The 27617-nt window shown below is 37.3% G+C and overlaps 3 protein-coding genes and 1 pseudogene across 8 annotated transcripts in view; 2 read left to right on the forward strand and 2 right to left on the reverse strand.

Moving 5' to 3' along the window:
- LOC110761536 (TMV resistance protein N-like) overlaps positions 1 to 27617 on the forward strand; it is an 89825-nt gene that overhangs the window by 6571 nt on the left and 55637 nt on the right. The gene's annotated exons all lie outside the window — the stretch shown is intronic.
- LOC110765320 (uncharacterized) lies at positions 195 to 3040 on the reverse strand (annotated as a pseudogene). The gene is made up of 2 exons (XR_015826049.1): positions 2594 to 3040; positions 195 to 1028 (listed from the first exon to the last, which is right to left on the reverse strand). The product of XR_015826049.1 is annotated as an uncharacterized LOC110765320 (transcript).
- LOC110765318 (disease resistance protein Roq1-like) lies at positions 14337 to 19692 on the forward strand. Of its 5 annotated transcripts, none has more exons than XR_015826044.1 (8): positions 14339 to 14579; positions 15011 to 15550; positions 15638 to 16736; positions 16867 to 17142; positions 17257 to 18210; positions 18289 to 19177; positions 19362 to 19431; positions 19542 to 19692. XR_015826044.1 is itself a non-coding variant. In XM_088244973.1 (7 exons), exons 2-7 carry the CDS (start codon positions 15039 to 15041, stop codon positions 18813 to 18815), a joined length of 3270 nt encoding a protein of 1089 aa, XP_088101099.1. In that variant the 5' UTR covers positions 14337 to 14579; positions 15011 to 15038; the 3' UTR covers positions 18816 to 18957. The 5 variants fall into 5 exon arrangements, 3 of the variants coding, with proteins under 3 accessions (XP_088101099.1, XP_088101098.1, XP_088101097.1); XR_015826045.1 differs by having other exon boundaries at positions 15020 to 15550; XM_088244973.1 differs by lacking the exons at positions 19362 to 19431; positions 19542 to 19692 and having other exon boundaries at positions 14337 to 14579; positions 18289 to 18579; positions 18678 to 18957.
- LOC110765319 (uncharacterized) lies at positions 19844 to 27098 on the reverse strand. The gene is given in 2 exon segments (XM_021968413.2): positions 19844 to 20235; positions 26717 to 27098. Coding segments are annotated over 2 exon segments (570 nt in total). The 5' UTR covers positions 27074 to 27098; the 3' UTR covers positions 19844 to 20022.

Below are 27617 nucleotides of genomic sequence, written 5' to 3' on the forward strand. Positions count from 1 at the left end.
TAAGATGTATTGTGAGCTATAGATACTTTCTTAAAAGGAATGTCCTAAAGCGCTAACGCGCCTTATATTATTTGGTAAAGCAACCTTTCACCTTTATTGATATGATATAAAACAAGCTTACGTAGGGATATGGATGGAGGCTAAAAGGCAGTATGCAACAAACACAACCCAATTTATCTTTAATGCCATTGTAATTCAAACTAGAAGTAATGGATCCAAAAGCTGACAGTGATTTTAATGCCATTGTCTTACATATACAATGAAGAACGAAAATAGAGATCCAAGTAGGACTGTAATGTAGAAGAGCATAAAACTTCAAACATTCAAGATTGAGGCAGATTTAGCTAACATGTACTTCTTGAATCAAAGTACCAAGAGAAGAAAAAAGCTAGCACTCTTTATGCTGGTTTATTAAGTCCTATAAGCTAAAGGCATTTAAGGCATCAAGTAGTAGAAACATATTCCACAATACCACTATATGCATAGATTTTTTTTTTTTTGAAAAATAATGTAACTATTTATAAACCAGTTAATTTACTGTCTGGATGCATTTTATATAATGCATCGGTTGATAATCACCCATTTATCTATCTATTGTTTTGAATCTTAATGTTGCAGCAACAACATGATCTTACGAATGTTGTTTCCGAGGTTTGGTATTTCATAACCAAATTTATCTTTCAGTGCAGCTTGTCGCCAATTACAGTTATGACGACGTCCAGATGAGCGTCACTTGCTTCATCATCAAAATTCAGTTGATACTGAATCAAATTCTTTTTAACAAAATTTGAGAAACAAAAAGGCCTTACAAGGGAAAGCATCAATGGCGCCTTTCACCAATCTCCGGTTCTCTTCCTCATCCGAGTAAAAACTATTACCACCAGAGCAATGATCCAAGGAGGAAAATTCAAGCCAGAAATGTTCAATTTTTGGACCCACCGTGGAGGATCTCTCAAAATCAAGGTTATCAAGACGGTTATAACAGCTACTCCAAGCAAGATTTTTGTCACCGGTTGGATCAAGGAATCCTGCATTTAGAGAAGAATTAAGTAGGAAAATTAGTACCAAAAGACATATCACATGTCACTGCAACATTCCACTGTCTGCAACATAATGCATATCAAAGAATCTTGTGGCAAATAAATTGTAAACAGTCCACCTGCAGAGCATTCCTTTACATGGGAGAAAATCAAATTATTTGTCTTTTAGAAGGAAATGCGAGGGTGGAAAGACAAAAGATGCAGGAGATCCTGACAGACTGCTCATGAAATAGACAATAAACACATAAGGAAGTATGCGGTGCTGTGCTAATAGCAACAGTTTCTGACCATAAAAACGAACAATGCTGTGAAATCCTTGTTTTTTTTAGGAATATGTGGTTGTAAAACTCAGTGTCTATGATATAAATTATCAAAACCTATAAGATGAATCCTGCAGGTTCTTTACGGGAACTTTTGCTATTTTGACTTTTAGGAAAGGGGTCCTGTTTTTGTCAGACGAATGCCAAGAAACCCCAAACTGTTGGAACCCATTTTGGATTGTCTCACTATGAGTTACTGCTTCATGGAATCTTTAAATTAACTTTTGGGTAAGAGTTACTTATGTGGTCTTGACCTACTATCTTTGGTTCTTCCTTTCGCTTTTGTTTTCTTGTGTCCCAAATATGTGGATTTTCATGTTTGTTATACAATATTTGAGTTTAATTCAGCAAATCTTCAGTTCAAATACATCTCCCTTTCCCTCAGCTATTTCTCATGCTTGTTCAACTTCGCCTCTAATCTCTTCTCTTCAGTATCTCTAGATTTCCAATGGAAATATCCAAAATTACTTCAAATTTTGGTTATTTCTTTTGGGTCTTTCCATTAAATTTTCTTTTATATTTCTAAGCTAAAATAGGCATACATAACCCTTTACATCTCAACCTAAACCTCAGACTGTTATCATACATCATCATGTGTACAAAGAGAATTTGAACTTCAAGCGTCCTCTTTAGATTAAATACAACTATTAGGTTATTATTTACCTAACCAAATTGGAGGACAATATTTTGTGCCTTTTTTTTGTTGGTACAAATGATATTGAGGGAGTGGAAATCGAACCTAAGACCTCTCGTGTATGGATAAATGCCCTTAACCAACTGAATATCATAACTTAATACTTTATACTGCAGAGAAATTTAATATGACTAATGGCTTGATTAAGGGATGGAGTCTTATTTTGAAAGATCAAATTATTACTTTGATGCCAAATTTTCCAACAAATGAAAAAGAATTCTTCAAGAAAAATGCTGTGAAATCCTACTGTTCATTTATTTCATATAGTTGGAATATGATGGCTGCAAACCATGAAAATATAAATTGCCTTAACAAAGCATTCTCAATATGAAAAATTCTGCATTAAGTGTCAAACACTTCTCTATCTATTCTATCTCACACTCAAATTCAATATCTGTTACGACCACATTAAAGTTACATTTATTTCTACCCAATGCAACCAAATTTTCTAGGCAACCAAACAGAAACTTACTTCGATTAATTTCACAATTGGGTTTTCATAAAAATAAAAAAAATAAAAAGATATAGAAATGAAGTACCTTGGGCTCTCCGTCAATGTGAACCTTAGATCCATCTTTATAAGCCAGCATAGATCTGCCGTTCCTGGGGTTAAACCGGATCGGAACGCCGCGACCCGACCAGGTATTGAAAGCGTAAAGCGATCTTAAGCAGTATTTGTCGAGAATGTCTCGGACCTCCAACTGGTTCTGGTCCCAGTCCTCGAGGCTCGTCCTGAACGTCTCGATCGGGCCTTTACCTCGCCGATACAAGTAGATCTCCACTTCTGGAACCTTTGTCCTCGCGGTTTTAGGATTCGGATTCGGGTTCCGGGATGACTCGTCGGGTTTTGAATCTGATTCCTCGAGTTCGCCGATTTTGTTGGTACGTGAGAGGAAGGAAATTGGGAAGATCAAGTAGCTGATGCAGAGAGGCAAAGTTTTAAAAAGGTGATATGTGACTAATTGGAAGTATTTTTGGAAGACACTTTACCAAGATTTTCAAAAAGAGATCAGGCAAGCTGAAATCAATGCCACCTATTTCCCAGCACTCTATTTTCTGGCCATACATTTATCATAAGATTCATCTCTTATTGTTTGATTACAATTTACAATTCATCACTTTGTCAAATATATTTAATTTATAAAAGAAAAAAAGAAACAGAGGAGGAAACAGAGGAAGTTGACTTAAAATTTAAAAATAGGAAGAGAAAAAGGTTTAGAGTAATTTGATTTTTCCTTTTTGGGTTAAATCAACGTAATTAACTTTAATTTTGGAAGCTCAATATAATGCCTGAAATTAAAGTCTATAGTTGATTATTATCGAAGAAAATAAAATAGTCTTTTGTAATATTTTTTTCCTGTATTCAATTACATATATGTAGTTTATAATTGAAGCCAGCCAATTGTGCCATGTGGCATGTAGCCAACTCATTGGAAAGCATTGGAAAGGCGACAATTCATTGGAAAGCAAGCTTGTTGCATGATTTTTTATCAACTCGAGGGGATGAAAAGTAGTTGCGTGCTTCAAGATCTTCAAGCTCATTAGACCTAACTTGGTTATAATGGCTTGGTTTTCATTGACACAACTTATGAACTATAGCATTCTCAATAAGCCATTTATTCTCAATGTTTTGGGAGTGCTTCTGGAAGGGCTAAAAGCGCTTTTTGATAACTAAAAGCACTTCTGACAATGTTTGGCAGAAAAGTTTAGAAGCGCTTCTGGGTCATAGAAGCGCTTCCTGGAGAAGCACCTGCTATGTGCTTCTTCATGAAGCACTTCCAAGTGCTTTTCCACGAAGCACTTTAATTTTTTATGAAAATTCAAGATTTTTATAATAAAAGTGCTTTTGTTAGAAGCGCTTATGAGCAGAAGTACTTCCTAGAAAAGCAGTCCCAAACAAGCCCTAAGTCATAACATGGTACTTTTGTCAAATTTTTCTGTTAAATGTAGGGGCAAAATGATATTTTTGTATTATTTTTAATTTCTACCATCTGAATATTCCAACAGAGCCATGGACACCGAGCCAATTAACCCACCACCTCGGCAACAACTAATGGTGCTCTCACAACCGACACCCCCACCCTCCATGCGATGGTGAGGATAGGAAGAAGGTTTTTTAGTTTTTATTTTTATTTTTTGAGTGAAAGGAATATTCAGAAGGTGAAAAATAAAAATAATACAAAAATACCATTTTGCCTATGCATTTAACATAAAAGATAACAAAATTAACGGCAAGACTATTTGCCCTAACGAAAGTGAAGTTGAAGGACCACGAGAACAATTTTGGAAATTGAGGGACCAAAATGCGAATCGGTCAAAGTTTATGGATCATTAGACCTAAAAACCCTTCAGTTTTTTAGTTTTGAAGAAATTAAAGAAGCACTGGAGAGGGAATGCCCTGGAGCTGTTTCTTGTTCAGATATTCTTGTTTTGTCTGCTAGGTAGGGTGTTGTTCGGGTAATTTCCTTCACCTTTCTTTTTCTTTGACCCGACTCTCTTCTGTTAAACAGAGATCTCAAGTTGCTACAATTTGGTTTTGATCTTTATTTAATAATTTGACAACAACTCTAGTTGAATTTATTCTTCCCTTTCCAGCTAAAAGATAAGAAGGATTTTTTTTTATACTGATTTTAATCCATTTTGGACCACCAAAGCTGTGTTGAATTTTTAGATCTGCCCGTTGGGTCCCACTCTAACAACATCGATACTGTCCCCACTTTACCGGGGTAATTCTATTTAAACCCATTTATTTTCTTTCACCCAACCGATGTGAGATTCCAACACTCCCCCTCACGTATAATCACACGTGAAGATCCATACATCGGCAATTGAAACTCAGAGGTTGGCTCTCGTTGGGCCCACTTGTTTTCAATGGAACTCAGAGGTCGGCTCTTTTCAAGCTTCGTTGGCCCTCTTTTATTTTTTTCATTTTTTTTTTTTTTTAAGAGTCCGACTTGTTTCTCCTTCTCGGTGACAAGCTTCATTGGCTTGTACGGGCCTTGGCTCTGATACCATGTTGAATTTTTAGATCTGCCCGTTGGGTCCCACTCTAACAACATCGATACTGTCCCCACTTTACCACCTGCCCAATCCGTCAGGTGTGGGGTTTTACCACAAAAGGCCTCGATATTAGTTAGAGTGGGGTAATTCTATTTAAACCCATTTATTTTCTTTCACCCAACCGATGTGGGATTCCAACAGTTCTCTCTCTCTCTCTCTCTCTCTCTCTCTTCCATTATTTTTCTTTCCCCTCTCTCTTTTTTTCCATCTGTTCACTACGCTAGGGAAATCATTTTGGAGCTATAAGAAGACTGACATTACTGCATATGCTCAAAACCGAGGTTAGCAGGACGCTTATAACATCCAAGCAAGATTTATGTCACCAGTTGGATAAAGGAATCCTGCATTTAGAGAATAATTCAGTAGCAAAACTAACACCAAAAGACATATCACATATCAATGCAACATATGCATATGTGGCAAATAAATTGTAAAACAGTCACTTGCAGAGCATTCATTATTGAAACTGGTCTTATTATTTATTTGTACTTTCTATTTGGGGACAAACACTTAATAAAATGATTGAAACTGTTAGCGAATCATCAAATTAAATCAAGTATCCACCATCGTAAGACTACTTTTCCTTTTCCATGTCACAAACAAATATGTTTCAAGTTTCTAATGTGAGAATACCAAACCATCTAATCTTCCTAAATGTCACACATGACGAAGCTACCACGTGGCCAAGGAGACGACTCATGTGTACTCCATATATATTTTTCCCAGATTTGTTACGGATGAGATTCTGGGTGTGGCCGCGACGACGCTTCTTTAGGTGGTGGTGGTAGGATTCGTTTAGGCTCATGGGTTGATTTAGGGTTTCGATTATGTTGATATGTGGGCTTTGTTTGGGCTTATAGTTAATTGTGGTGATGTGGATTAGTAGTTTTAGTGCGGCTTTTGTCTGTTTTAATTTTGTTTTTAACGTGTTAGTTTGACGTGTTATGGTACTTTCGCTATCTTGTTGATATCTTTGAATGTGTAGTTCAAGTTTATAATTGATATTAAAATAAAGTAATTGCCTTTTTATTGACCACCCAAAAAAAAAAAAAGGTTGCCTTTTCCTTCCATACCATAGTTTTTCTCTATCGTTTTCCTCCATGGTATCCTTCCATACCATAGTACACGTTGTATACTAAGTAGGCCTCATCATTTGGCCCGCGGGCTCATGGGCCGATGGGGGCCCGCCCGGCCCATCGAAAAAAAGCCCGGCCCGGCCCGTTATGGGCTTTGAGATGGCCGGGCTCGCCTTGGGCCGGGTCGGGCCGGGCTTGGGCTTGAGTGTTTGAAGCCCAGCCCGACCCATAGGCCCGGCCCGATTAGGCCCAAGAAAGCCCGGCCCGGCCCGCCCACAAAAGCCCGGCCCGTTAGGCCCGCATACATAAATAATTATGTATAAATAAGAGTTTAGGATTATGATTATATCACTTAAATCACATATATAATTTGTTTCATTTCATTTACTTTTCTTAACTCATTCCTAGTTTTATAATTGGATGATTAGCACATTAATTTAATTTGTGTCAATTATTAATACAACAATTATATATATATAAATAAGATGAACAACATATCATATCACCAAATATAATCATATCACGAAACATAATCGTACCACCAAATATAATCATGCTTTTTGAACACATCACCAAATATTTGCATATTTATTCATACCATCCTTTAAAAAAAAAAAATATTATACTTATTATTTTTAAAAATTATTTCTTAAAACGTATTACGGTCTAATTATGTAATAACCTCAAAAACAATACTTGGTTTTATTATTTTTGTAGAAAATCTTATTAAGTTGTGTGACTTTATTAGGTGTTTTATGAATTTGGTTTGATGTGAAAATATTGGAATTAAGTGAGTTTAATATCAAATTTGGACTAAAATGCCTTTATGATTAAGTTTATGATTTTTTTCGATTGAAGTAGGCCCGTTTTGGCCCGGCCCGTTGGGCTTAGCCGGGCCCGGCCCGATGGGCTTTCTCAAGCCCGGCTCATGGGTCGGGCTTGGGCTTTGAATTTTCTAAAAAAACCCGGCCCGGCCCGCTATTCTCTCTCTCCTCTTTAAAACCCGGCCCGGCCCGGCCCAAGCCCACTAAATTTGGGCCGGGCTAGCCCGGCCCGGCCCATTGACGAGCCCTAATACTAAGTTATTTTTGTTTAGCCATGCTTTGACTTTTGCCATTTTGACTTTGAGGAAAGTAGTCATGTTTTTGTCAGATGAACTCCAAGAAACCTCAAACTGTAGGAACCCCATTTTGGATTCTCTCACTATGAGTTATTGCTTCAACTTTCGAAACGGAATCGATGCTTCTAGTTTTGACTTGCGATAATCAACTTCATGGAATCTTTAAATTAACTTTTGGGTAAGAGTTACTTGTGTTGTAACATCCTGACCCGAAAATATTGATAAGTTTGGGATTTAATTAAATTCAAGAAATGTGAATACAATTTTGCCTTCGGGGTAGGGGTAAAATGGTCATTTTAATCCGGAAGGATTTCGGGGCAGTGGCTAGTACCTTTACGTAGGTCGTACTGAGACGAGTCCATAGACGTGTGGTAGGCTTGAATCGGAGTTGTAACGAGAAAGGTACGAGTAAAACATTACCAGTAGCACAATCGTTAATAAGTTGAAGTTTAAATTTTATTAAAAAGTCAGAAAAGCCCCTCATTTCTCTCTCTCTCTCTCTCTCTGTTGATCGCAAGCAGCCCTCCCCCTCCCATTTTTTCTACACAGCCGGTGGCTCCAAGGAGCCACCACCGCCGCTACAGGCCACGGCTGGCCTCGAGATCAGACCCAAAAGGACCGGCTCAACTCTGCCGTCACATCCCGGTCCTTCCCCATCGACAACAGCCGCTTTAGCCGCCGGAATCTCGCCGGAAACTGCTGAATTTATTTGAGCAATTAATTCACCTCTAATGCTGGGCTGCCTAAATTTTTCATTTTTTATGCTTCCGATTCATAGCTGTTCAGACCACTTTGTAAAACCCAAGGGAGGTGTCGTATAGCAGTGTAGCTTGGAAGTCCGAGTGTCGTATCCACAGAGAGCGGTGTAAAGATAACAGAGCTGAAAAAGAACAAATATGATTGAAAAGTATATTTATGCAAGATTTGATTTCAAAAAAAATCAATTGATTAAAACACTAAGGCATTGGGTTTCCACTTTTAACATAAGCATGCAACTCTTAATAATTTGATCCACAAAATATTTTCCTTTGTAGTTGTTCAAAATAATTAAAGCCCTTTTTAATTTCCTTTAGAAGTATTCTAAGCATAATTTGTACCATTGGCAACAAACTATCAAAAAATAATCTTCATCAAAATTCTATTAATCTTTAGTAATTCTCTTCTCTTTTAAAAGCATGAAAGTTTTTACTACACAATGGGAAAAACATGATTGAACCCATGAAATAGAATATCAAACATTCATCAATTAATTAAAAAGAAAACTACAAATTCCATTTGAACAAAAACTACAAAATCACATTAAAGCTTAAGTTTGGATCAAACTAATAAAAATTACACACTTATATTAAAAGCTTTCTCCCTAGCCTTAGCTAGGGAGTTAGTTCCCCATAAAAACTAAAACATAAATTAAGACTATAAAAGAAATGGAGGAAGGAGAGAGCTCATAGAGTTTGAGGAGCTTCGTGTGTCATTTGAAGCTGCATCAATGATCTATTTATAGGAATGGGGGCTGCTTATGTTGTAAACCGATTGCAACATACTTGATTAAACTATTATCCCATCATTCCACTGCCGTAGCCTTCCTCTTCTTTAATTTTTCAATTGACACTCCACTTTCATTGTCTATCTGGTGCTGGCTGCGTAGCATCCTTCATGCCTTTTGTTTTATCTTACTGGAGCTATCTTTCCTTTGGTGGCTGACTTCCTTTGGTTTCTTCACGTGCTGGCTGCATTCTCTTCTTTTCCTTTCTTTTATGTGTTGGTGTCCCACTTCATTCTTCCTTTTCTATCTTTGGCTGATGCAATTCTTCATTCTTTTACTAAAGTTCCACTGAATTGTAAACAATACATCTGTCGCCACACCCAACAACCAATTGTCTAGCTTTTTCTTCCTCAAGCCATTATTATCTTTTCTCTATTTCTTATCTCCAGCTTTTGTTTTCAATATCTATTAGTAAATGCTGCACTTATTTATCAACTTGCTCTGCCAATCCCACTGTTCGTACCACTTTGCAATGCATGGCTGGCTCCCCACACTTTGCAAACATTAAAGTGCAATATTACAAACCAAAAAGTGGTGTAGAAAATAGTAAGCAAGTAAATAAGTGAAAACACACCTAATTAACTAAAATTGTAAGAAAAACAATTACTAGCAAATATATTTAGGGATAATAAATGTGATAGTTTATGTGCTCATCAATAGCCATTGTTTGTACACGCTGTATACTAAGTTATTTCTGTTTAGCCATGCTTTGACTTTTGCCATTTTGACTTTGAGGAAAGTAGTCATGTTTTTGTCAGATGAACTCCAAGAAACCTCAAACTGTAGGAACCCTAACTTGGATTGTCTCACCATGAGTTATTGCTTCAACTTTCGAAACGGAATCGATGCTTCTAGTTTTGACTTTGTGAGAATCAACTTCATGGAATCTTTAAAATAACTTTTGGGTATGAGTTACTTGTGTGGTCTTAAGCAACTATCTTTGTTTCTTCATTTAGCTTTTGTTTTCTTGTGTCCCAAGTTTGTGAATTTTCATGTTTATTATACAATATTCGAGTTTAATTCAGCAAATCTTCAGTTCAAATGCATTGTCATCATCTCCCTTTCTCTCAGCTATTTCTCATGCTTGTCCAAAAGTACTTCACACTTTGGTTTTTTCTTTTTTGTCTTTCCAGCAAATTTTCTTTTATATTTGTAAGCTGAAATTGGCACCCTCTTTATATCTCAAATTAAACCTTAGACTGTTATCGTACATCATCATGTATGCAAAACTTAGTATGAATGTATGAGTCGTGCCATTATGATGAGTCGCGCTACTAACAGATGCAAAGAGAATTTGAACTTCAAACGTCCTCTTTAGAATTAATAGTAAATTGAGCTTAGACCCATAAAATTCATTTGTAATCACCTACAACCCTTTCCTTTATTTTTCTATTTAAAATACCCAATTTTTTCAAATAAAACCCGATGACTATGATCCAAGTAAGCAAGTTACCTAATCTAGCTTCAAATCTGATTTATTCTATTTTTCGGATTCCAAAACTACCCCTATTTACAAGTTAACGTGTTATGTGGGGTGTAACTAATGGCACACGTTGAATTCGAAAAGATTTTCAAATAATGGTTGTAATGGATGTAGGAATTAATTTAGAAACTTATTTGAAATTAAATGTTAAATTCAACATGAAAGTATTAGTAACGTTTTTGTTTGTTTTATGACCCCAAAAAAAACGTTTTGGTTTATTTAATAATTTTTTTTTTGTTGTTTTCCTTTTATGAATTATACTACTAGTAATCTATTTTATTATAGTTTTATGAATAATAGTGTACATTCTAATTATGTTAAAAAATATTTTGATAATCTATTTATTGTTTGTTTTATGAAATTTTTTTTAAAATGAACTAAATAATGTACCTATTTTTTTCTCAAAATAATGTACATTTTTTTCTCTGAATAAAGTACCTATTATTTGTTTTATGAAAAACAATTTTTTTAAATGAACCTATTTTCTCTCTCCAAATAATGTACCTATTTTTTTCCTCTAATAATGTACCTAGTAAAACAATGTACGTATTTTTTTAAATGAACCTATTTTTCCTCTCCAAATAATGTACCCATACACATTTATAGGTATATTGTAAAATAATTTACCTATGGGTAAATAATGTACCTATATTTTCTATAAATTATTGTGTACCTATTTTTAATTTATGAAAAATGTACCAAAATTTCAATTACAAAGTAACTCACTTAGTTTTTTTTTTAATTTTTTTGGTAAATAATATACCTATATTTTATTTAAATAATATATTTATATTTATATTTTTCGTAGGTACATTATTGGATATGTAATTTACAGATGTTTTTTTGGTTTGCAATTTAAGGGGTGGTATGTGAGAGGGAATGTCAACCAAAAGAAATGGGATGATTGATATGCTATTAATAGGGAGTGGTAATTACAATTATGAGAGTTAATAAAATGCTTGAAATAAATTATAAATAAAATATGAAGTTTGGTGGCAACGATGTAAAAACATAGGAATACTACGACCTCTTATATCCTACTGGTCATTTAAATTTGAAATTGGGTTTTACACATAGATTTATAGAGTGATGGGTATATGTCTAGGAAATAGAAAATGTAGGGATCTATATTGGACAAGCCCTTAGATTAAATACATCTATAAGATTATTATTTACCTAACCAAATTGGAGGACAGTATTTTGTGTTTTTTTTAAATTATTTTTTATTTATATAAAGTGATATTGGTGGAAGGGAAATTGAACGTAAGAGCTCTGGTGTAGGGATAATGCTCTTGACTAACTGTAAGGTCTTTATTTAGTAGATTATACTGAGAAGAAATTTAATATGACTAATTGCTTGATTAAGGCCCTTAGTGTTATTTTGAAAGATAAAATGATAACTATGATGCCAAAATTTCCAACATATGGTAAAGAATCCTTCAAGAAAAGAGGGTGAAACCTAATGCCATTGGGACATGATCCTCTACATTAGTACGTAGGTGGGGATTTCATGCCAAAATCTTGTAAAATGGACCAGAATTGTTGTGCCTAATTACAATCCTGCATAATATGATTGAGGGATTCAACAAAGTTACGACAGAAGGATAACATTGTAAATTTACCAAAAGGTTTGACAAAAATAATAATAATTTGCCGATGGGAAAAATCCTTCCTTAAAAGGTTTAACATTGTAAATTTTAAGGGATGCTTTAAAATGTCGATATTATTGATTGATCGATTTACCAAGAAAGCAACTATTGAAATAATTGGCCCGACAGTCAAAAGAACTTGTCCGAAACTCCTTCCTCTTCATTGAAAAGCAAAAGAAATTACCCAAGGGGTTTGGTCTAGTGGATATCCTGGCTAGGCCTGCAAGTGGGCGAATGTTAGCTGGCCTCAGTGAGGTCCAGCGTTCGAATCCCACCTTGTGAAAAACACCCCCTGGGGAGAGTCAAATCCGTTCAGGTCTACGACTCGGAGTGGTTGCTCACTTGCTATTACCAAAAAAAAAAAAAGCAAAAGAAACTGTGTGCTCTCACTACTGTAACTACACGGTTTCCAACTTTACTCTCTCCTCTCTCTCTCTGCTCGCCACCATCTCTCTCTCTGTCTCTCTCTGTATCTCTTTCCTGAGGCTGTTAGCTTTGCTGCTTCTTGTTGGTTTCTTGGCTGATCTTGAGAAGTATTTTTTCTTTGTAAGTTTCTGGTTGGCTTGCTGGTCTTGTGCTACGTAATTTTTCTTTTGGTAATTTTTTATTGTCTTGTTTCGCACAATATGCCTCCTTTTCTGATCTTTATGTCCCCTCTCCACTACCTTTCGGTGGTCTCCTTTACTTTTGCGCAATCTTCTCATCTCTATCTTTCTTTTATTTATCTGCCCTTCAATCACAGCATTATTTTCTCTCTTTTTTGGGTTCCCGCACCTCTTTTTCTTCCACTAGTTTCATTTTAAAATTTGCCACATGCCTTTCCCATGCTTTACCTTTTAATATCTTTAGTTTCTTCCTCTTTGGTCTACCGATGTGGTTTCCTCTACTGCTATGCAGCCCGGCTCTTTTTTTATTACCACTGTATTCCGTTCATTTTAGTGATCCCAATTTTTCAAAGAAGGTGATAAAAGTAGAGGTAAAGAAAAAACACATTTCAGAAAGGGAACGTTCATGAAATTGTACGTTCCTTCCTTCGGGTGGAAAGTGTCGTCCTTTCTCTTGTGTGGTGGGTGTGTTCAAGTCTTTCTTTGGTATTTTTCCATGCTTCTTCATTTGCTTGTCTTTTTGTATGCAGAAATTGGTTATGAATTATTTTTACGACGATTCTTTGGTAAAGCTGGGTGACGGTTAAGAGAAATCATGTTCTCCTCAAACTAAATCTCATATAATGCCCGGCCCCATCCCATTGCAGACGACGTGTGGTTGTAAAGAGAAAGAGACCGTGTTCACTACGCGGTTCTCTCTCCCTCTTCCATTATTTTTCTTTCCCCTCTCTCTTTTTTCCCATCTGTTCCTACATTTTTCTTGTGGGTTTCCATCTATTCACTACGCTAGGGAAATCATTTTGGAGCTATAAGAAGACTGACATTACTGCATATGCTCAAAACCGAGGTTAGCAGGACGCTTATAACATCCAAGCAAGATTTATGTCACCAGTTGGATAAAGGAATCCTGCATTTAGAGAATAATTCAGTAGCAAAACTAACACCAAAAGACATATCACATGTCAATGCAACATATGCATATGTGGCAAATAAATTGTAAAACAGTCACTTGCAGAGCATTCATTATTAAAACTGGTCTTATTATTTATTTGTACTTTCTATTTGGGGACAAACACTCAACAAAATGATTGAAACTGTTAGCGGATCATCAAATTAAATCAAGTATCCACCATCGTAAGACTACTTTTCCTTTTCCATGTCACAAACAAATATGTTTCAAGTTTCTAATGTGAGAATACCAAACCATCTAATCTTCCTAAATGTCGCACATGACGAAGCTGCCACGTGGCCAAGGAGACGACTCATGTGTACTCACATATTTTTCCTAAATTTGTTACGGATGAGATTCTGAGTGTGGCCGTGACGACGCTTCTTTAGGTGGTGGTGGTAGGATTCGTTTAGGCTCATGGGTTGATTTAGGGTTTCGATTATGTTGATATGTGGGCTTTGTTTGGGCTTATAGTTAATTGTGGTGATGTGAATTAGTAGTTTTAGTGCGGCTTTTGTCCGTTTTAGTTTTGTTTTTAACGTGTTATGGTACTTTCGTTATCTTGTTGATATCTTTGAATGTGTTGTTCAAGTTTATAATTGATATTAAAATAAAGTAATTGCCTTTTTATTGACAAAAAAAAAAAATCATAATAATAAAAAGTTGCCTTTTCCTTCCCTACCACAGTTTTTCTCTATCGTGTGACCAAAGAATAAAAAATCTCACCACAGTTTACCAAGAAAAGCAACTATTCAAATAATTGGCCTGACACGTATAAAAAAATAAAATAAAATAGGCCTGACACTCAAAAGAACTTGTCGGAAATGAAATGATGCCCTCCTTCCTCTGTTCGCCACTACTTATCTCTCTCTCTGCATCTCTTTTTTGAGGCTGTTAGCTTTGCTTCTCGCTGATCTTGTAATTTTTGTGAGTTTCTTGTTGGTTTGCTGATCTTGTCTTACCAATTCTCTGACGTTGTAACATTAAGCTGAAGCTGCTGCCTTGCTTCGTCTCCATTTTCATATAATTGCTTTGTTCAGGTAACATTAAGATAAAGCATTTGCAGTTTGTAGTGATGAGGCTTTTTAATGCCAATCCATTATTTGATATGACATGATATTTTTGTTTTAATGCTGAAATTGGTCTTTTTTGTTCCTTATGAGCTGTGCTAAATAATATGTTGAATTTCTCTCTGCTGAATTGGAAGTAATGTTCTATTGTTAGATACTTGATATCTTTTGTTAACATGGTCCAAATTGACATGTTTGCTTAGATGATCCAAACTAACACCACGACAAAATCCATGTTTGACTATCTAAATTTCCCTAGTTGCTCCGAAACTTGTTCTGATGTAATTTTCAATTTCAATTTTTTCATTTTTCAAGCCATTTATGATCATCTTCGTATTTATTCAGTTGAGTGTTAGGATTTTTGAATATTTAGTTAGCGAAGTTCTTGTTTCATTGAGTAGTGTTTGCAGCCACAGCAGCAGATTGCAAATGGCGTTGAACACCCAAAGAGCCTCTGCTTTTCATCCTTCAGCTGATCAGTCGGCTCCTCCTCAAGGGAACTACGATGTGTTTTTGAGTTTCAGGGGTGTAGACACTCGAAATAGCTTTGTGTCCCATTTATACCACGAATTGCAGCACAGGGGCATTAAAACATTCAAGGATGATCCAAAGCTTGAAAAAGGGAAAACCATTTCTTTAGAGCTCCTCAAAGCAATCCAAGAATCAAGGCTTGCAATCGTTGTTCTTTCGCCAAACTATGCTTCTTCTTCCTGGTGCTTGGATGAACTTACAAAGATTCTCCAATGCATGGAATCCAAGGGCACAGTTCTGCCTGTGTTTTATAATGTGGATCCCTCCGATGTGCGAAAACAAAGCGGCAGTTTTGCAGGCGCGTTTGCTGAGCATGAGAAAAGGTTTAGGGAAGACATAGAAAAGGTGAAGCGTTGGAGAGCTGCTTTAAAAGAAGTTGCCAATTTATCTGGGTTGGATTCAAAGAATGAGTAAGCATGCAACTTCTCCATATATACTTGGGTTTTCCATATATCTATGGCTTATACTTTTGACTTAATCATTGTTCTTCCTTGTAGGTGTGAAAGAAAGCTCATTGAAAAGATTGTTGAATGGGTGTGGGGGAAAGTGCATCGCACATTCAAATTGTTAGATTCCACAGAGTTAGTGGGAATTAAGTTTACACGTGAGCAAATGGATTTGCTTCTAGATCCTACAGATGATGTTCGCTTTGTAGGGATATGGGGGATGGGAGGCATTGGCAAGACAACCATTGCTAGGCTTGTTTATGAAAGCATTTCTATTCATTTTGAAGTTAGCTGCTTTCTTGCTAATGTAAGAGAGGCTTCTGAAGGTAATCGTCTTGTTGATCTACAAAGACAGCTGCTTTCCCCGATTTTGAATGAACAAATTACTCAAGTTTGGGATGAAGAGTGGGGGGCCTATTTGATTAAGAGTTGCTTATGTAATAAAAAGGTTCTTCTCATTCTTGATGATGTGAATGCATCAAGCCAACTAGAGAAATTTGCGAAGGAAAAGGATTGGTTTGGTAAGGGGAGTATAATCATCATTACAACTCGAGATGAACGGTTGGTTAAAAAGCATGATATGGAGATATCATATAAGGTAGAGGAATTAGGTGATGATGAGGCTCTTGAGCTCTTTAGTCTGAACGCCTTTAAAAAATTTGAGTCTGAGGAAGGTTTTTGGGAATTGTCCAAGTGCTTTGTAAATTATGCTGGAGGCCTTCCATTAGCTCTTAAAATTTTGGGATGCTCTATGTATAAGAGAGATCGAGATGAATGGAAAAATGAATTGGATAAGCTACGGAAAATTCCTGAGACAGAAATTTTCGATTTGCTCAAAATCAGTTTTGATAGACTAGATGAGATGAACAAGAATATATTTCTTGATGTTGCATTTTTCCTTAAGGGGATGGGCATGAATAAAGTAATTGGAATACTAGACAGTTGTGACCGTTGTGGTGGGATAAATGCTCTGGTTGAGAAGTCGCTCTTTACTATTGATATTTCAAACAAAGGTAACATTGTTGGGATGCATGATTTGATACAAGAAATGGCATTTGAAATTGTTCGTCAAGAGTCTCCTGAAGAGCCTGGTGGACGCAGTCGATTGTGTCATCGTAATGACATCATTCATGTATTGATAAACAATACGGTAAGAAGTTATGTAGAAAATACAAATTTTTACTTGTTTTTTTTTTTTTTTAAAGAAATATGATTTCTTTTTAACTCAATATTAGACTTACTTGAGAAATTAACTTTTCCTTTTCTATTCTTTATTACAGGCAACTAGCAAAATTCAAGGCATCGCCTTAAGCATGGAAAAACTTGAAAAGGCAGATTGGAATTGTGAAGCATTCTCTAAGATGATCAACCTAAAATTTCTTGAAGTTGATAATGTGATCATTTCCTCAATCCCCAGAATTCTTCCTAATTCCTTAAGAATTATGAAATGGAATCGGTATCCTTCCAAATATCTCCCATCAAATTTTCAACCGAATAAACTTGTTTCACTTGAGATGCGGGACAGCAAACTAGTTGGGCTCTGGGATGAAGGAGTTGTAAGATTACTGACCATATGCCATCTTATGAATTTTTTGAAAAAAGAGAGTAAAAGTTTAAGTTTTTTGGTTGCTAATTATATATTCTACTATTTTTCATGTATTATTGTACAGGACTTGCCCAATTTGAAATACATGGACCTTAGATGGTCTCGAAGCTTGGCAACAACCCCAAATTTCACTGGCATTCCAAAACTCAAGGTATTGAATCTTAGAGGGTGCGTGAATTTAGTTGAGATTCACCCGTCCATTGCATTTCTCAAATCGCTTACAGATTTAATTCTAAATGGATGCAAAAGTGTCAAGAGTCTTCCAAGGGAGGTAGAAATGGATTCTCTTATATATTTCGATGTTCAAGGTTGCTCAAAACTGAAAAAGATTCCAGAATTTTCAGGACAAATGAAAAATTTGTCAATGCTTTATTTGAGTGGGACGCCCATTGAGAAATTACCTTCATCAATTGGACGTCTTGTTGGCCTTACTTTTCTGGATGTAGGCAATTGTGAAAATCTCTTGGGTCTTCCGAGCGAAATTTGTAATTTGAAGTCTCTTGAAGTGCTCTGTGTGGATGGATGCTCATACAATGACAAACACCCAGAAAACCTGCGGGGCCATTCAAAGAAACCAAGGTTTCGGTGGGGCCTCCAAAGAAAGGCTTTTGTGTTGGGTTCGCTACATGGTTTATGGTCTTTGACAAAATTGAATCTGAGTGATTGTGGACTTTGTGATATTCCGGGTGATATTGGCTGCTTGTCCTCTTTACAAGAATTAGACCTTAGTCGAAACAATTTTGTTAGCCTTCCTGCAAGCATTGGATGTCTTACTAAGCTTAGGTATTTTCGGGTGTATGAGTGCCGAAGGCTTCAACAATTGCCCCATCTCCGCTTTGGATTGGTTGATGATGAAGACTTCTGCTTTATTAACATGAACATAAACGATTGCACTTCCTTAAAAATGTTGCCAAAGTTGAGCATAAAAAACGGAAGAAGTTATGTTACTTTGAGGTGTGTGAATTGCACTGGATTGGTTGAGAATGATGGCTGCGATGATTATTGGAGATTCGTTCAGGTTCTCTCTCTGTCTCTCTTTGTTTGCGATGATAGTATAATAATAAATAATCAAGTTACTAACCCATACATGATACAGGTACCTACACTGATTTGGCCTCCTTCCAATTTCCGAATTTTAACACCTGGAAGTAGAATTCCAGAGTGGTTCAATAATCAAAGTGTAGGAGATTCCTTAATTGTGGAGCTACCTCCATGTACCACGTCCATTTGGATTGCTTTTTGTGCTGTCTTTGAAGAAGCCCCTGTGGATCACCCAAATCCACCTCCTTACCTTTCTAGATCTTTTCAAATTGAATGTCGCCTAGAAGGTCACCCTGTGCATAGACAAGCCATTGATACAGGCCATCTTGTGTCACCTCATCTTTGGGTATCTTGTGTATATCGTTATGTAGTCGACAAAGAATGCAATCAGATGAAGATTTCATTCCATACTTTTTATGACCTTTTCCCTCCGTCTGCCGGCAGAATATATTGCTCGGGTATAAAGAAGTGTGGGTTCCGTTTGGTGCACAAGCAAGACGTGGAAGAACTCAACCAAATCATGATGATGAACCACTCCATCAACATCAGCACAAAAGCTACTTCTCCTCACAATTCAGCTGATGCAAGTGCAAGCTCTCACCAAAAATCTCTCTGCCGCAAAAGCTGTGCTCTTTCCAAATGGTTTTTAACAAAACTTGTAAAGATTTTCTCCCTCTTTTTAACAACTGCAGTTTTTATCAACTCTTTCAACACTAGCGAACAATGGGGGTGCATAGGACTTCTGATTTGGAGGGTAACCACTTTGATTTCCTACTTAGGCCTTGCACCCTCTTATTTTTCGCTATTGTTGAAAAGTTTAATAAAAACTGTCATTCTTAAAAGAGCAGCTAAATTTTTGCAACCTTTGTTAAAAACGCCGCCTCCTCAAATGTCTGCACATAAATACTTGCAAGGCTAATGACGTCTTCTCACAATTGATATTAGTAAGTTCCCATCACTATCTTTTCTAGCCATACATTTACCATTAGATTCATCACTTACTGTTTAAACTACTGCAGAGCATTAATCAACTCATGTAGTATATTTTATGCATTTGAAGAAAGTATTTGTTAACATACTGCAAATCAATAAGTATGTTCAGATAGACTGAATTGTTTTTTTTATTAGACCTAGCTGATCAAAAGTAGTCAACTCAATTTTGGAGCTGATCACAAGTAGTTGCGCGCTTATTGGCCAGGTTCGCATGAAATTTGCACCTCAAGAGCTACAAGCTCATTAGACCAACCTTTGTTATAATGGTTTGATTCTTACGTTACTATTTCAACTGCTCTATTTTGTTGTGTGCAGGATGGAATAAGCCAACTGCTCTATTTTCAATCATAATCTTTGCATTGAGAATTGATCGTATCTGCAGCCGATCAATTGCTTTGTAGTAGAAAAATATTCCACAATACCACTATATACATAAAAAAAAAAAATTGAAAAATAATGTAACAAAGTTTATAAACCAGTTAATTTACCGTCCGGATGCATTATAATGCATCCGTTGATAATCACCCATTTATCAATCTGTTGTTTTGAATCTTAATGTTGCAACAAGATGATCTTAGGAATGTTGTTTCCGAGGTTTGGTATTTCAGACCCAATTTAAATTTGTTGCTAATCAATTTATCTTTCAGTGCAACTTGTCGCCAATTTCAGTTATGACGACGTCCAGATGAGCATCACTTGCTTCATCATCAAAATTCAGTTGATACTGAATCAAATTCTTTTTAACAAAATTTGAGAAACAAAAAGGCCTTACAAAGGAAAGCATCAATGGCGCCTTTCACCAACCATACTTTTTCAGCAAATCTCCGGTTCTCTTCCTCATCCGAGTAAAAACTATTACCACCAGAGCAATGATCCAAGGAGGAAAATTCAAGCCAGAAATGTTCAATTTTTGGACCCACTGTGGAGGATCTCTCAAAACCAAGGTTATCAAGACGGTTATAACAGCTACTCCAAGCAAGATTTTTGTCACCGGTTGGATCAAGGAATCCTGCATTCAGAGAAGAATTAAGTAGGAAAACTAGCACCAAATGACATATCACACGTCACTGCAACATTCCGCTGTCTGCAACAGAATGCATATCAAAGAATCTTGGGGCAAATAAATTGTAAACAGTCCACCTGCAGAGCATTCCTTTACATGGGAGAAAATCAAATTATTTGCCTTTTAGAAGGAAATGCGAGGGTGGAAAGACAAAAGATGCAGGAGATCCTAACAGACTGCTCATGAAATAGACAAAAAACACATAAGAAAGTATGTGGTGCACGACTTTTTGTGGTGTTGTGCTAATAGCAACAGTTTCTGGCCATAAAAATGAAAAACAGGCAAAGTACCCACCGTAACAATGCTGTGAAATCCTTTTTTTTTTTTTTAAGGAATATGTAGTTGAAAAACTCAATGTCTATGATATGAACAAAACCTATAAGATGAATCCTGCAGGTTCTTTACGGGATCTTTTGCCATTTTGACTTTTAGGAAAGTGGTCCTGTTTTTGTCAGACGAACGCCAAGAAACCCCAAACTGTAGGAACCCACTTTGGATTGTCTCACTATGAGTTGCTGCTTCAACTTTCGAAATGAAATTTATGCTTCATGTTTTGACCTGTGAGAATCAACTTCATGGAATCTTTAAATTAACTTTTGGGTAAGAGTTCCTTATGTAGTCTTGAGCTACTATCTTTGGTTCTTCCTTTAGCTTTTGTTTTCTTGTGTTCCAAATATGTGGATTTTCATGTTTGTTATACAATATTTGAGTTTAATTCAGCAAATCTTCAGTTCAAATGCATCTCCCTTTCTCTCAGCTGTTTCTCATGCTTGTTGATCTTCGCCTCTAATCTCTTCTCTTCAGTATATCTGGATTTCCTATGAAAATTACTTCAGTATCTCTGCATACATAACTGTTTATATCTCAACCTAAACCTCAGACTGTTATCATACATCTGTTAGTGTTTAATAAGCTTTTGATAAAAATGGAGGAATGAGTATATTGAAGAAGAGAGTGAAGGAAATAAAATGCTCTGTGTTTCCTTGTGTATTTCGTGTGTAAAATTCTGGTGCACTATGCACAGCCAACTCATTTTTCTGTTAGAGGAGAGAGAGAGCTAGACAAGTCCTAGCCTCAATCCTCACCATCCAACTACACTATCAAAGAGATTATGACACCTGTCCAAGTTAAGTCCTATGAGACTTAACAAACTGACTTAGCCTATGAGCTAAGGCTTAACACTAAACAAAATGATTATATAATACTAAATCAGTTCACCATTTACACACCAACACTCCCCTTCAAATTGTGAACTGATTTCACTCCAAGCAATTCTCTGAGATAAGAGAACTGTTCTCTTGCCAAAGCCTTGGTAAATATGTCGGCTACTTGCTCCTTTGTAGGACAGTAAATCAAGTCTATTACTCCCTGTTGTAGAGCCTCTTTGATGTAATGATACCTTCGGTTTATGTGTTTGGTTTTCTGATGAAAGATCGGATTCTTGGTGATACCAATAGCTGAGGTGTTGTCACAGTTTAGGGGTGTTGCCACAGTCTGCATCTCACCAAAGTCTTCTAATACAAACCGTAACCAGGTAGCTTGTGCAGTTGCCTCTGATGCACTCACGTATTCTGTTTCAGCAGTAGATAGAGCAACACATTGTTGCTTCACAGATGCCCAAGAGAATACCCCACTGCCAAATGTAAAAGCATATCCCGATGTACTCTTCATATCCTCTTCTGATCCAGACCAATCACTATCACAAAAACCTACCAAAATCGATCCTTCTCCTTTCTTGTATTCCAGACCAAAATCAAGTGTGCCCTGTACATACCTTAGTACCCTCTTGGCGGTTCCATAATGTTTATTTGTAGGAGAATGCATGAATCTAGCAAGCAAACATGCAGCATACATTATGTCCGGTCTGGTTGCAGTGAGATAGAGTAGACTTCCCACTAATTTTCTGTATTCAGCTTCATTTGCAGCTCCACTTTCGTCATCTTTCCTCAGTTTATCAGCTGGTACAAGAGGGATACCAACCGGTTTACAATCCTGCATGCTAAACTTTTTCAAGAGAGTAGAGGCATATTTTTTCTGATGTATGAAAATGAAATCTTCAGTTTGGATAATTCCCATTCCTAGAAAGTGATGTAACAAACCCAAATCTGTCATCTCATACCTCTGCATCATATCAGCCTTGAAGTCTTGCATTAGCTCTTGAGAATTCCCTGTATAAACTATGTCATCCACGTAAATGGATACTATGACCAGATCCGAGGTTCCCTTACCTTTAACATACAATGTTGCCTCACTTGTGCTCCTTTTAAAACCACACTGCATAAGGTAAGAGTCTATCTCTCCATACCAGGCTCGAGGAGCCTGTTTCAAGCCATATAAGGCTTTGTGCAATTTATACACCTTATCCTCCTCTCCTTGTATAGTGAAACCATCGGGCTGTTCTACATACACCTCTTCCTTAAGCACTCCATTTAGAAATGCAGATTTCACATCCAGTTGGTACATTCTCCAACTGTTCTTTGCAGCCAAAGCGATAAGAGTTCGTATAGTATCCAACCTTGCCACTGGTGCAAAGGTTTCATTGTAGTCTATCCCAGGCTTTTGTGCATAGCCCTTTGCAACTAATCTGGCTTTATGCTTTTGAACCGAACCATCCAAGTTTAATTTGGTCTTGTACACCCATTTTACTCCAATTACAGGTTTATTGAAGGGTCTACGTACCAACTCCCATGTCTGGTTTTTCTCAATCATGCTCATCTCATTTTCCATCGCCTTTTTCCATGCTTCATCCTGTGCAGCTTCAGCAAAGTTTTCAAGCTCAACTATACATAAATGACATCTCTCATAAATCTCGCTCAAGTTTCTATACCTCAAAGGTGTGTCATCATAATGAGGTGAAGACTGTAGTCCACTCGATTCACCACCTCCAGCAGCTAAGGGACTATCAATTTCCACTTGAGAAACATCAACAATGACTTCCCCTGTAGGTGCAGCCACGGTTTCTGATGCTCCCCTATCTGAAATATCATCTGCAAGTAGTGGAATGCAGATTTCTTTCACTGTGTGCCTCTCCCAGTCCCATTTGCCATTTTCATCAAAGGTGACATCTCTAGAGAGCAAAACTTTCTGAGTTGCAGGGTTCAATATTCGATAACCCTTCTCACATGTTCCATATCCGATAAATACTCCAATGGCACTTGTTGCCTCTAGCTTATGCCTCAATTGTCCCGGGATAAGAGAGTAACACACCGAGCCGAACACCTTGAGATGTTTAACCCCAGGCTTTCTCCCACTAAACCTCTCAAACGGTGTAGTATTCTCCAAAGCTCGGGTGGGACTTCTATTTAGCAAGTACACAGAAGTATTCACTGCCTCACACCAAAGTGTGTAGGGCAGCTCTTTGTCATGAAGCATACACTTTGCCATTTCGACAATGGTTCGATTTTTCCTTTCCGCTACGCCATTTTGCTGTGGAGAGTAAGCGACTGTGAGTTGCCTTTCAATTCCCAGATTTGCACAAAACTGAATAAAATCTGTGGAGATGAACTCTCCCCCTCGATCGGTTCTCAACCTTTTCACATGGTATCCAGATTGCAGCTCAACCATTACCTTGAATTTCTTGAACACATGGAACGTCTCGGACTTGTTTCTCAGAAAATAGACCCAGCACATCCGTGAAAAATCATCGATGAAGGTGATAAAATATTTATTTCCACCGAGACTTGGGGTTTGCATTGGACCACACAGATCCGAATGGATCAGTTCCAATGGTTCCTTGGCTCTCCACTGTGATTCTTTAGGAAATGGCTCCCGATGACCCTTTCCCAATTCACAACCTTGGCACACCACATCGGCATTTTGGATTTCAGGCAGCCCCAATACCATTGCTTGGTTCTGCAGCAGCTTGAGACTCCTAAAATTTAGATGTCCAAACCGCTTGTGCCATATCTTGGAACACTCTTGCACCTTTGCTTTCAATGCAACCTCCTTGAGTGTGTTGAAAACCAAAGGAAAGCATCGGTTCCCCTTTTGTTTCACACTTACTACCATGTTGGTTAAGGAACTATCATCGAAAATGTCAACCTTGTGATCCCCAAATACAAGAAAATAGCCATGCTCTGTCATCTGTCCTACACTTAGAAAATTTTCAGCTAGACTAGGTACAAGCATAACCTCCTTTATATACCTCTTACCCTTCATTGTTTCAATGATCAGTGTCCCTTTTCCTGCCACATCAACCAAAGCACCAGTGCCTACCTGAACCTTAGCCTTTACCATTCTGTCAATATCCACAAGTAAATCAGCCCTTGATGTCATGTGGTTGCTGCAGCCACTGTCAATATACCACTCATCACCGACTCTTCTTCTGTCTGCACTAGAGTGGTTTGCATAGAACAGATTTCCGGTTTCTTCAAGCTGATGAGCAAAATTCACCTGTTGGACAGATTTGTTCGTATGACAGTACCTTGCAATATGTCCTATTTTGTTACACTTATGGCACTTGACCTTATTCTTAAGCCAACATTCTCCGTAATGCAATTTATCACAGAACTTGCATTTATTTCCAGCATTATCAGTCTCATTTTTCACAGAGGAATTAGACTTATTACCTCCATCACCTTTGTTACTCCATTGCTGCCCCTGTGACTTGTTATTCCTCTGAGATTTGCTAGTGTGACCATTAGACCGAGATGACTTCGGCCCAACATTCAAGCTAGCAAATGCCTTCTCCGCACTATTGTCACCATGCCTATCAAGCCTCTGCTCATATCCCTTTAAAATGGCTACAACATCCTGAGCATCAATGGTATCTAAATCCTTTGTATTCTCTATCACAGCAGCTATACTATCATAGGATTTAGGTAAACTGATAAGCAGTTTCTGAACAATACGTTGATTGCTCAGATCCTCACCATAGCTCCTCATTTGGTTTATCAGATCAAACAACTTAGCAATATATCCAAACAAAGAATCATTATCATTCATCCGAGAGTACTCAAAATCACGCCTAAGACCCTGAAGTTTCACGGATCTTACCTGCTTATCACCCACAAATTCTTGTTTCAGAATATCCCACGCAGCCTTTGCAGATTCCTGAGTTGCAATTCGTGGAAAAATTTGATCTGATACAGCCCCTTGGATGATACCCAGAGCTCGTGCGAACGAAAGATGGTTTTCATTTTGATTTGCCAGAAATCGAAATTTTCACCATTAAAAATGGGTGCCCTGAGTTCTCCTCCTCCAGACCCAGCCATGTTAGACTCGATCGATGCAAGCTTGAATCACTGCAATAAGCTTTTGCTTGTGAATCGGAGCTCACCCTAACAATCCCGACGCCCAGAAATTCAGACCGAACCTGGCTCTGAGGCCATGTTAGTGTTTAATAAGCTTTTGATAAAAATGGAGGAATGAGTATATTGAAGAAGAGAGTGAAGGAAATAAAATGCTCTGTGTTTCCTTGTGTATTTCGTGTGTAAAATTCTGGTGCACTATGCACAGCCAACTCATTTTTCTGTTAGAGGAGAGAGAGAGCTAGACAAGTCCTAGCCTCAATCCTCACCATCCAACTACACTATCAAAGAGATTATGACACCTGTCCAAGTTAAGTCCTATGAGACTTAACAAACTGACTTAGCCTATGAGCTAAGGCTTAACACTAAACAAAATGATTATATAATACTAAATCAGTTCACCATTTACACACCAACAACATCATCATGTGTGCGAAGAGAATTTGAACTTCAAGCGTCCTCTTTAGATTAAATACAGCTATTAGGTTATTCTTTACCTAACCAAATTGGAGGACAGTATTTTGTGCCTTTTTTTTTTTTGTACAAGTGATATTGAGGGAGTGGAAATCGAACCTCTCGTGTATGGATAAATGTTCTTAACCAACTGAATGTCATTACTTAATACCTTATACTGAAGATAAATTTAATATGACTAATGGCTTGATTAAGGGACGGAGTCTTATTTTGAAAAATCAAATTATTACTTTGATGCCAAATTTTCTAACAAATCTTCAAGAAAAATGCTGTAAAATCCTACTGTTTAGGAATATGTGGTTGTAAAACTCAGTGTCTATCATATAAATGATCAAAACCTATAAGATGAATCTGGCAAGTTCTTTAGGTGAACTCAATAGTCAAAATCATATCCATGCTTAGGCTGCAAACACAATGTCATGTAAACAAAAGAACAGAAAATAAGCATGGAAATTGATGGCTCAAATTCAACGAAGTAAATTGCTATAATATATCTTGCTTTAAAGGTTCTGATTGTATGGAGGAACTACCCTATTGCTAATTGAGAGTGACCACATTAAAGTTACATTTATTTCTACCCGATGCAACCAAATTTTCTCGGCAACCAAACAAGAACTTACTTCGATTAATTTCACAAATTGGGTTTTCATAAAAAAAAGAAAAAAGAAAAAAGAAAAAAGAAAAAGGGTATAGAAATGAAGTACCTTGGGCTCTCCGTCAATGTGAAATGTAGATCCATATTTATAAGCCAGCATAGACCTGCCGTTCCTGGGGTTAAACCGGATCGGAACGCCGCGACCCGAGCCGGTATTGAAAGCGTAAAGCGATTTGAAGCCGTACTTGTCGAGAATGTCTCGGACCTCCAACTAGTTCTGGTCCCAACACCCGAGGCTCGTCCTGAACGTGTCGATCGGGCCTTTGCCTCGCCGATACAAGTAGACCACACCTTCTGGAACCTTCATCCTCGCGCTTTTCAGATTCGGGTTCCGGGATGACCAGTCGGATTTCGGGTCCGATTCCTCGATTTCGCCGACTCTGTATGTATCTTCTTTGTCGTCCATCTTTGTTTCTGGGTTTTGATTTCCTTTCTGTTACAAAAGATTTTAGTCGTTATAATCGTCCGATATATAAATATTCTTTTGTTTCTCTATGCATAAGGTATTAATCAATGTACAAGATATACACAAAATTCAGGTACCCAAAATTCCCGACAATCTAGTTATCATACTGCTCATGCAAAATGGATATTTTCCAGCAAGGAAACTCAAGTAGACATTGTTTGGGCCCAAATTTAGCACGCCAAAAACAAAAGCCCACACCATCTCCTGGGCCGCTTGTATCAGACGACCTCAAGCCCATCAGCACGACCCAACCTATTAAATGAGCGGCCAGGCCAAAATCACGGCCCAAAACATTAAAGGGCTTGTGAACAATAGGAATCAGAAAAAACTTGGGCCTCGAAGAAATCCAAAACTAGGCTCAAAAGCAAATTAGACTCAAGCTGGCCTTCAAAACGGAACAGTCCCACGTGATCCCTGACTTGGAGGAGTCAATAATTTCGGCTGAAAACTGGAAATAGAACAGGAGCAGGTATAAAAGAAGAAA

Source organism: Prunus avium, chromosome 8 (genome assembly GCF_965620075.1).
Source record: "Prunus avium chromosome 8, drPruAviu1.hap1.1, whole genome shotgun sequence".
NCBI classification, from domain to species: domain Eukaryota; kingdom Viridiplantae; phylum Streptophyta; class Magnoliopsida; order Rosales; family Rosaceae; genus Prunus; species Prunus avium.

Excerpts from the sequence above, each read along its gene's own strand:
- LOC110765318 (XM_088244972.1), top strand. The coding sequence starts at position 15,039 with ATGGCGTTGAACACCCAAAGAGCCTCTGCTTTTCATCCTTCAGCTGAT. Across the intron at positions 15,551-15,637 it reads GGGTTGGATTCAAAGAATGA|GTGTGAAAGAAAGCTCATTG; the intron begins GTAAGCATGCAA and ends TCTTCCTTGTAG. Across the intron at positions 17,143-17,256 it reads GGCTCTGGGATGAAGGAGTT|GACTTGCCCAATTTGAAATA; the intron begins GTAAGATTACTG and ends ATTATTGTACAG.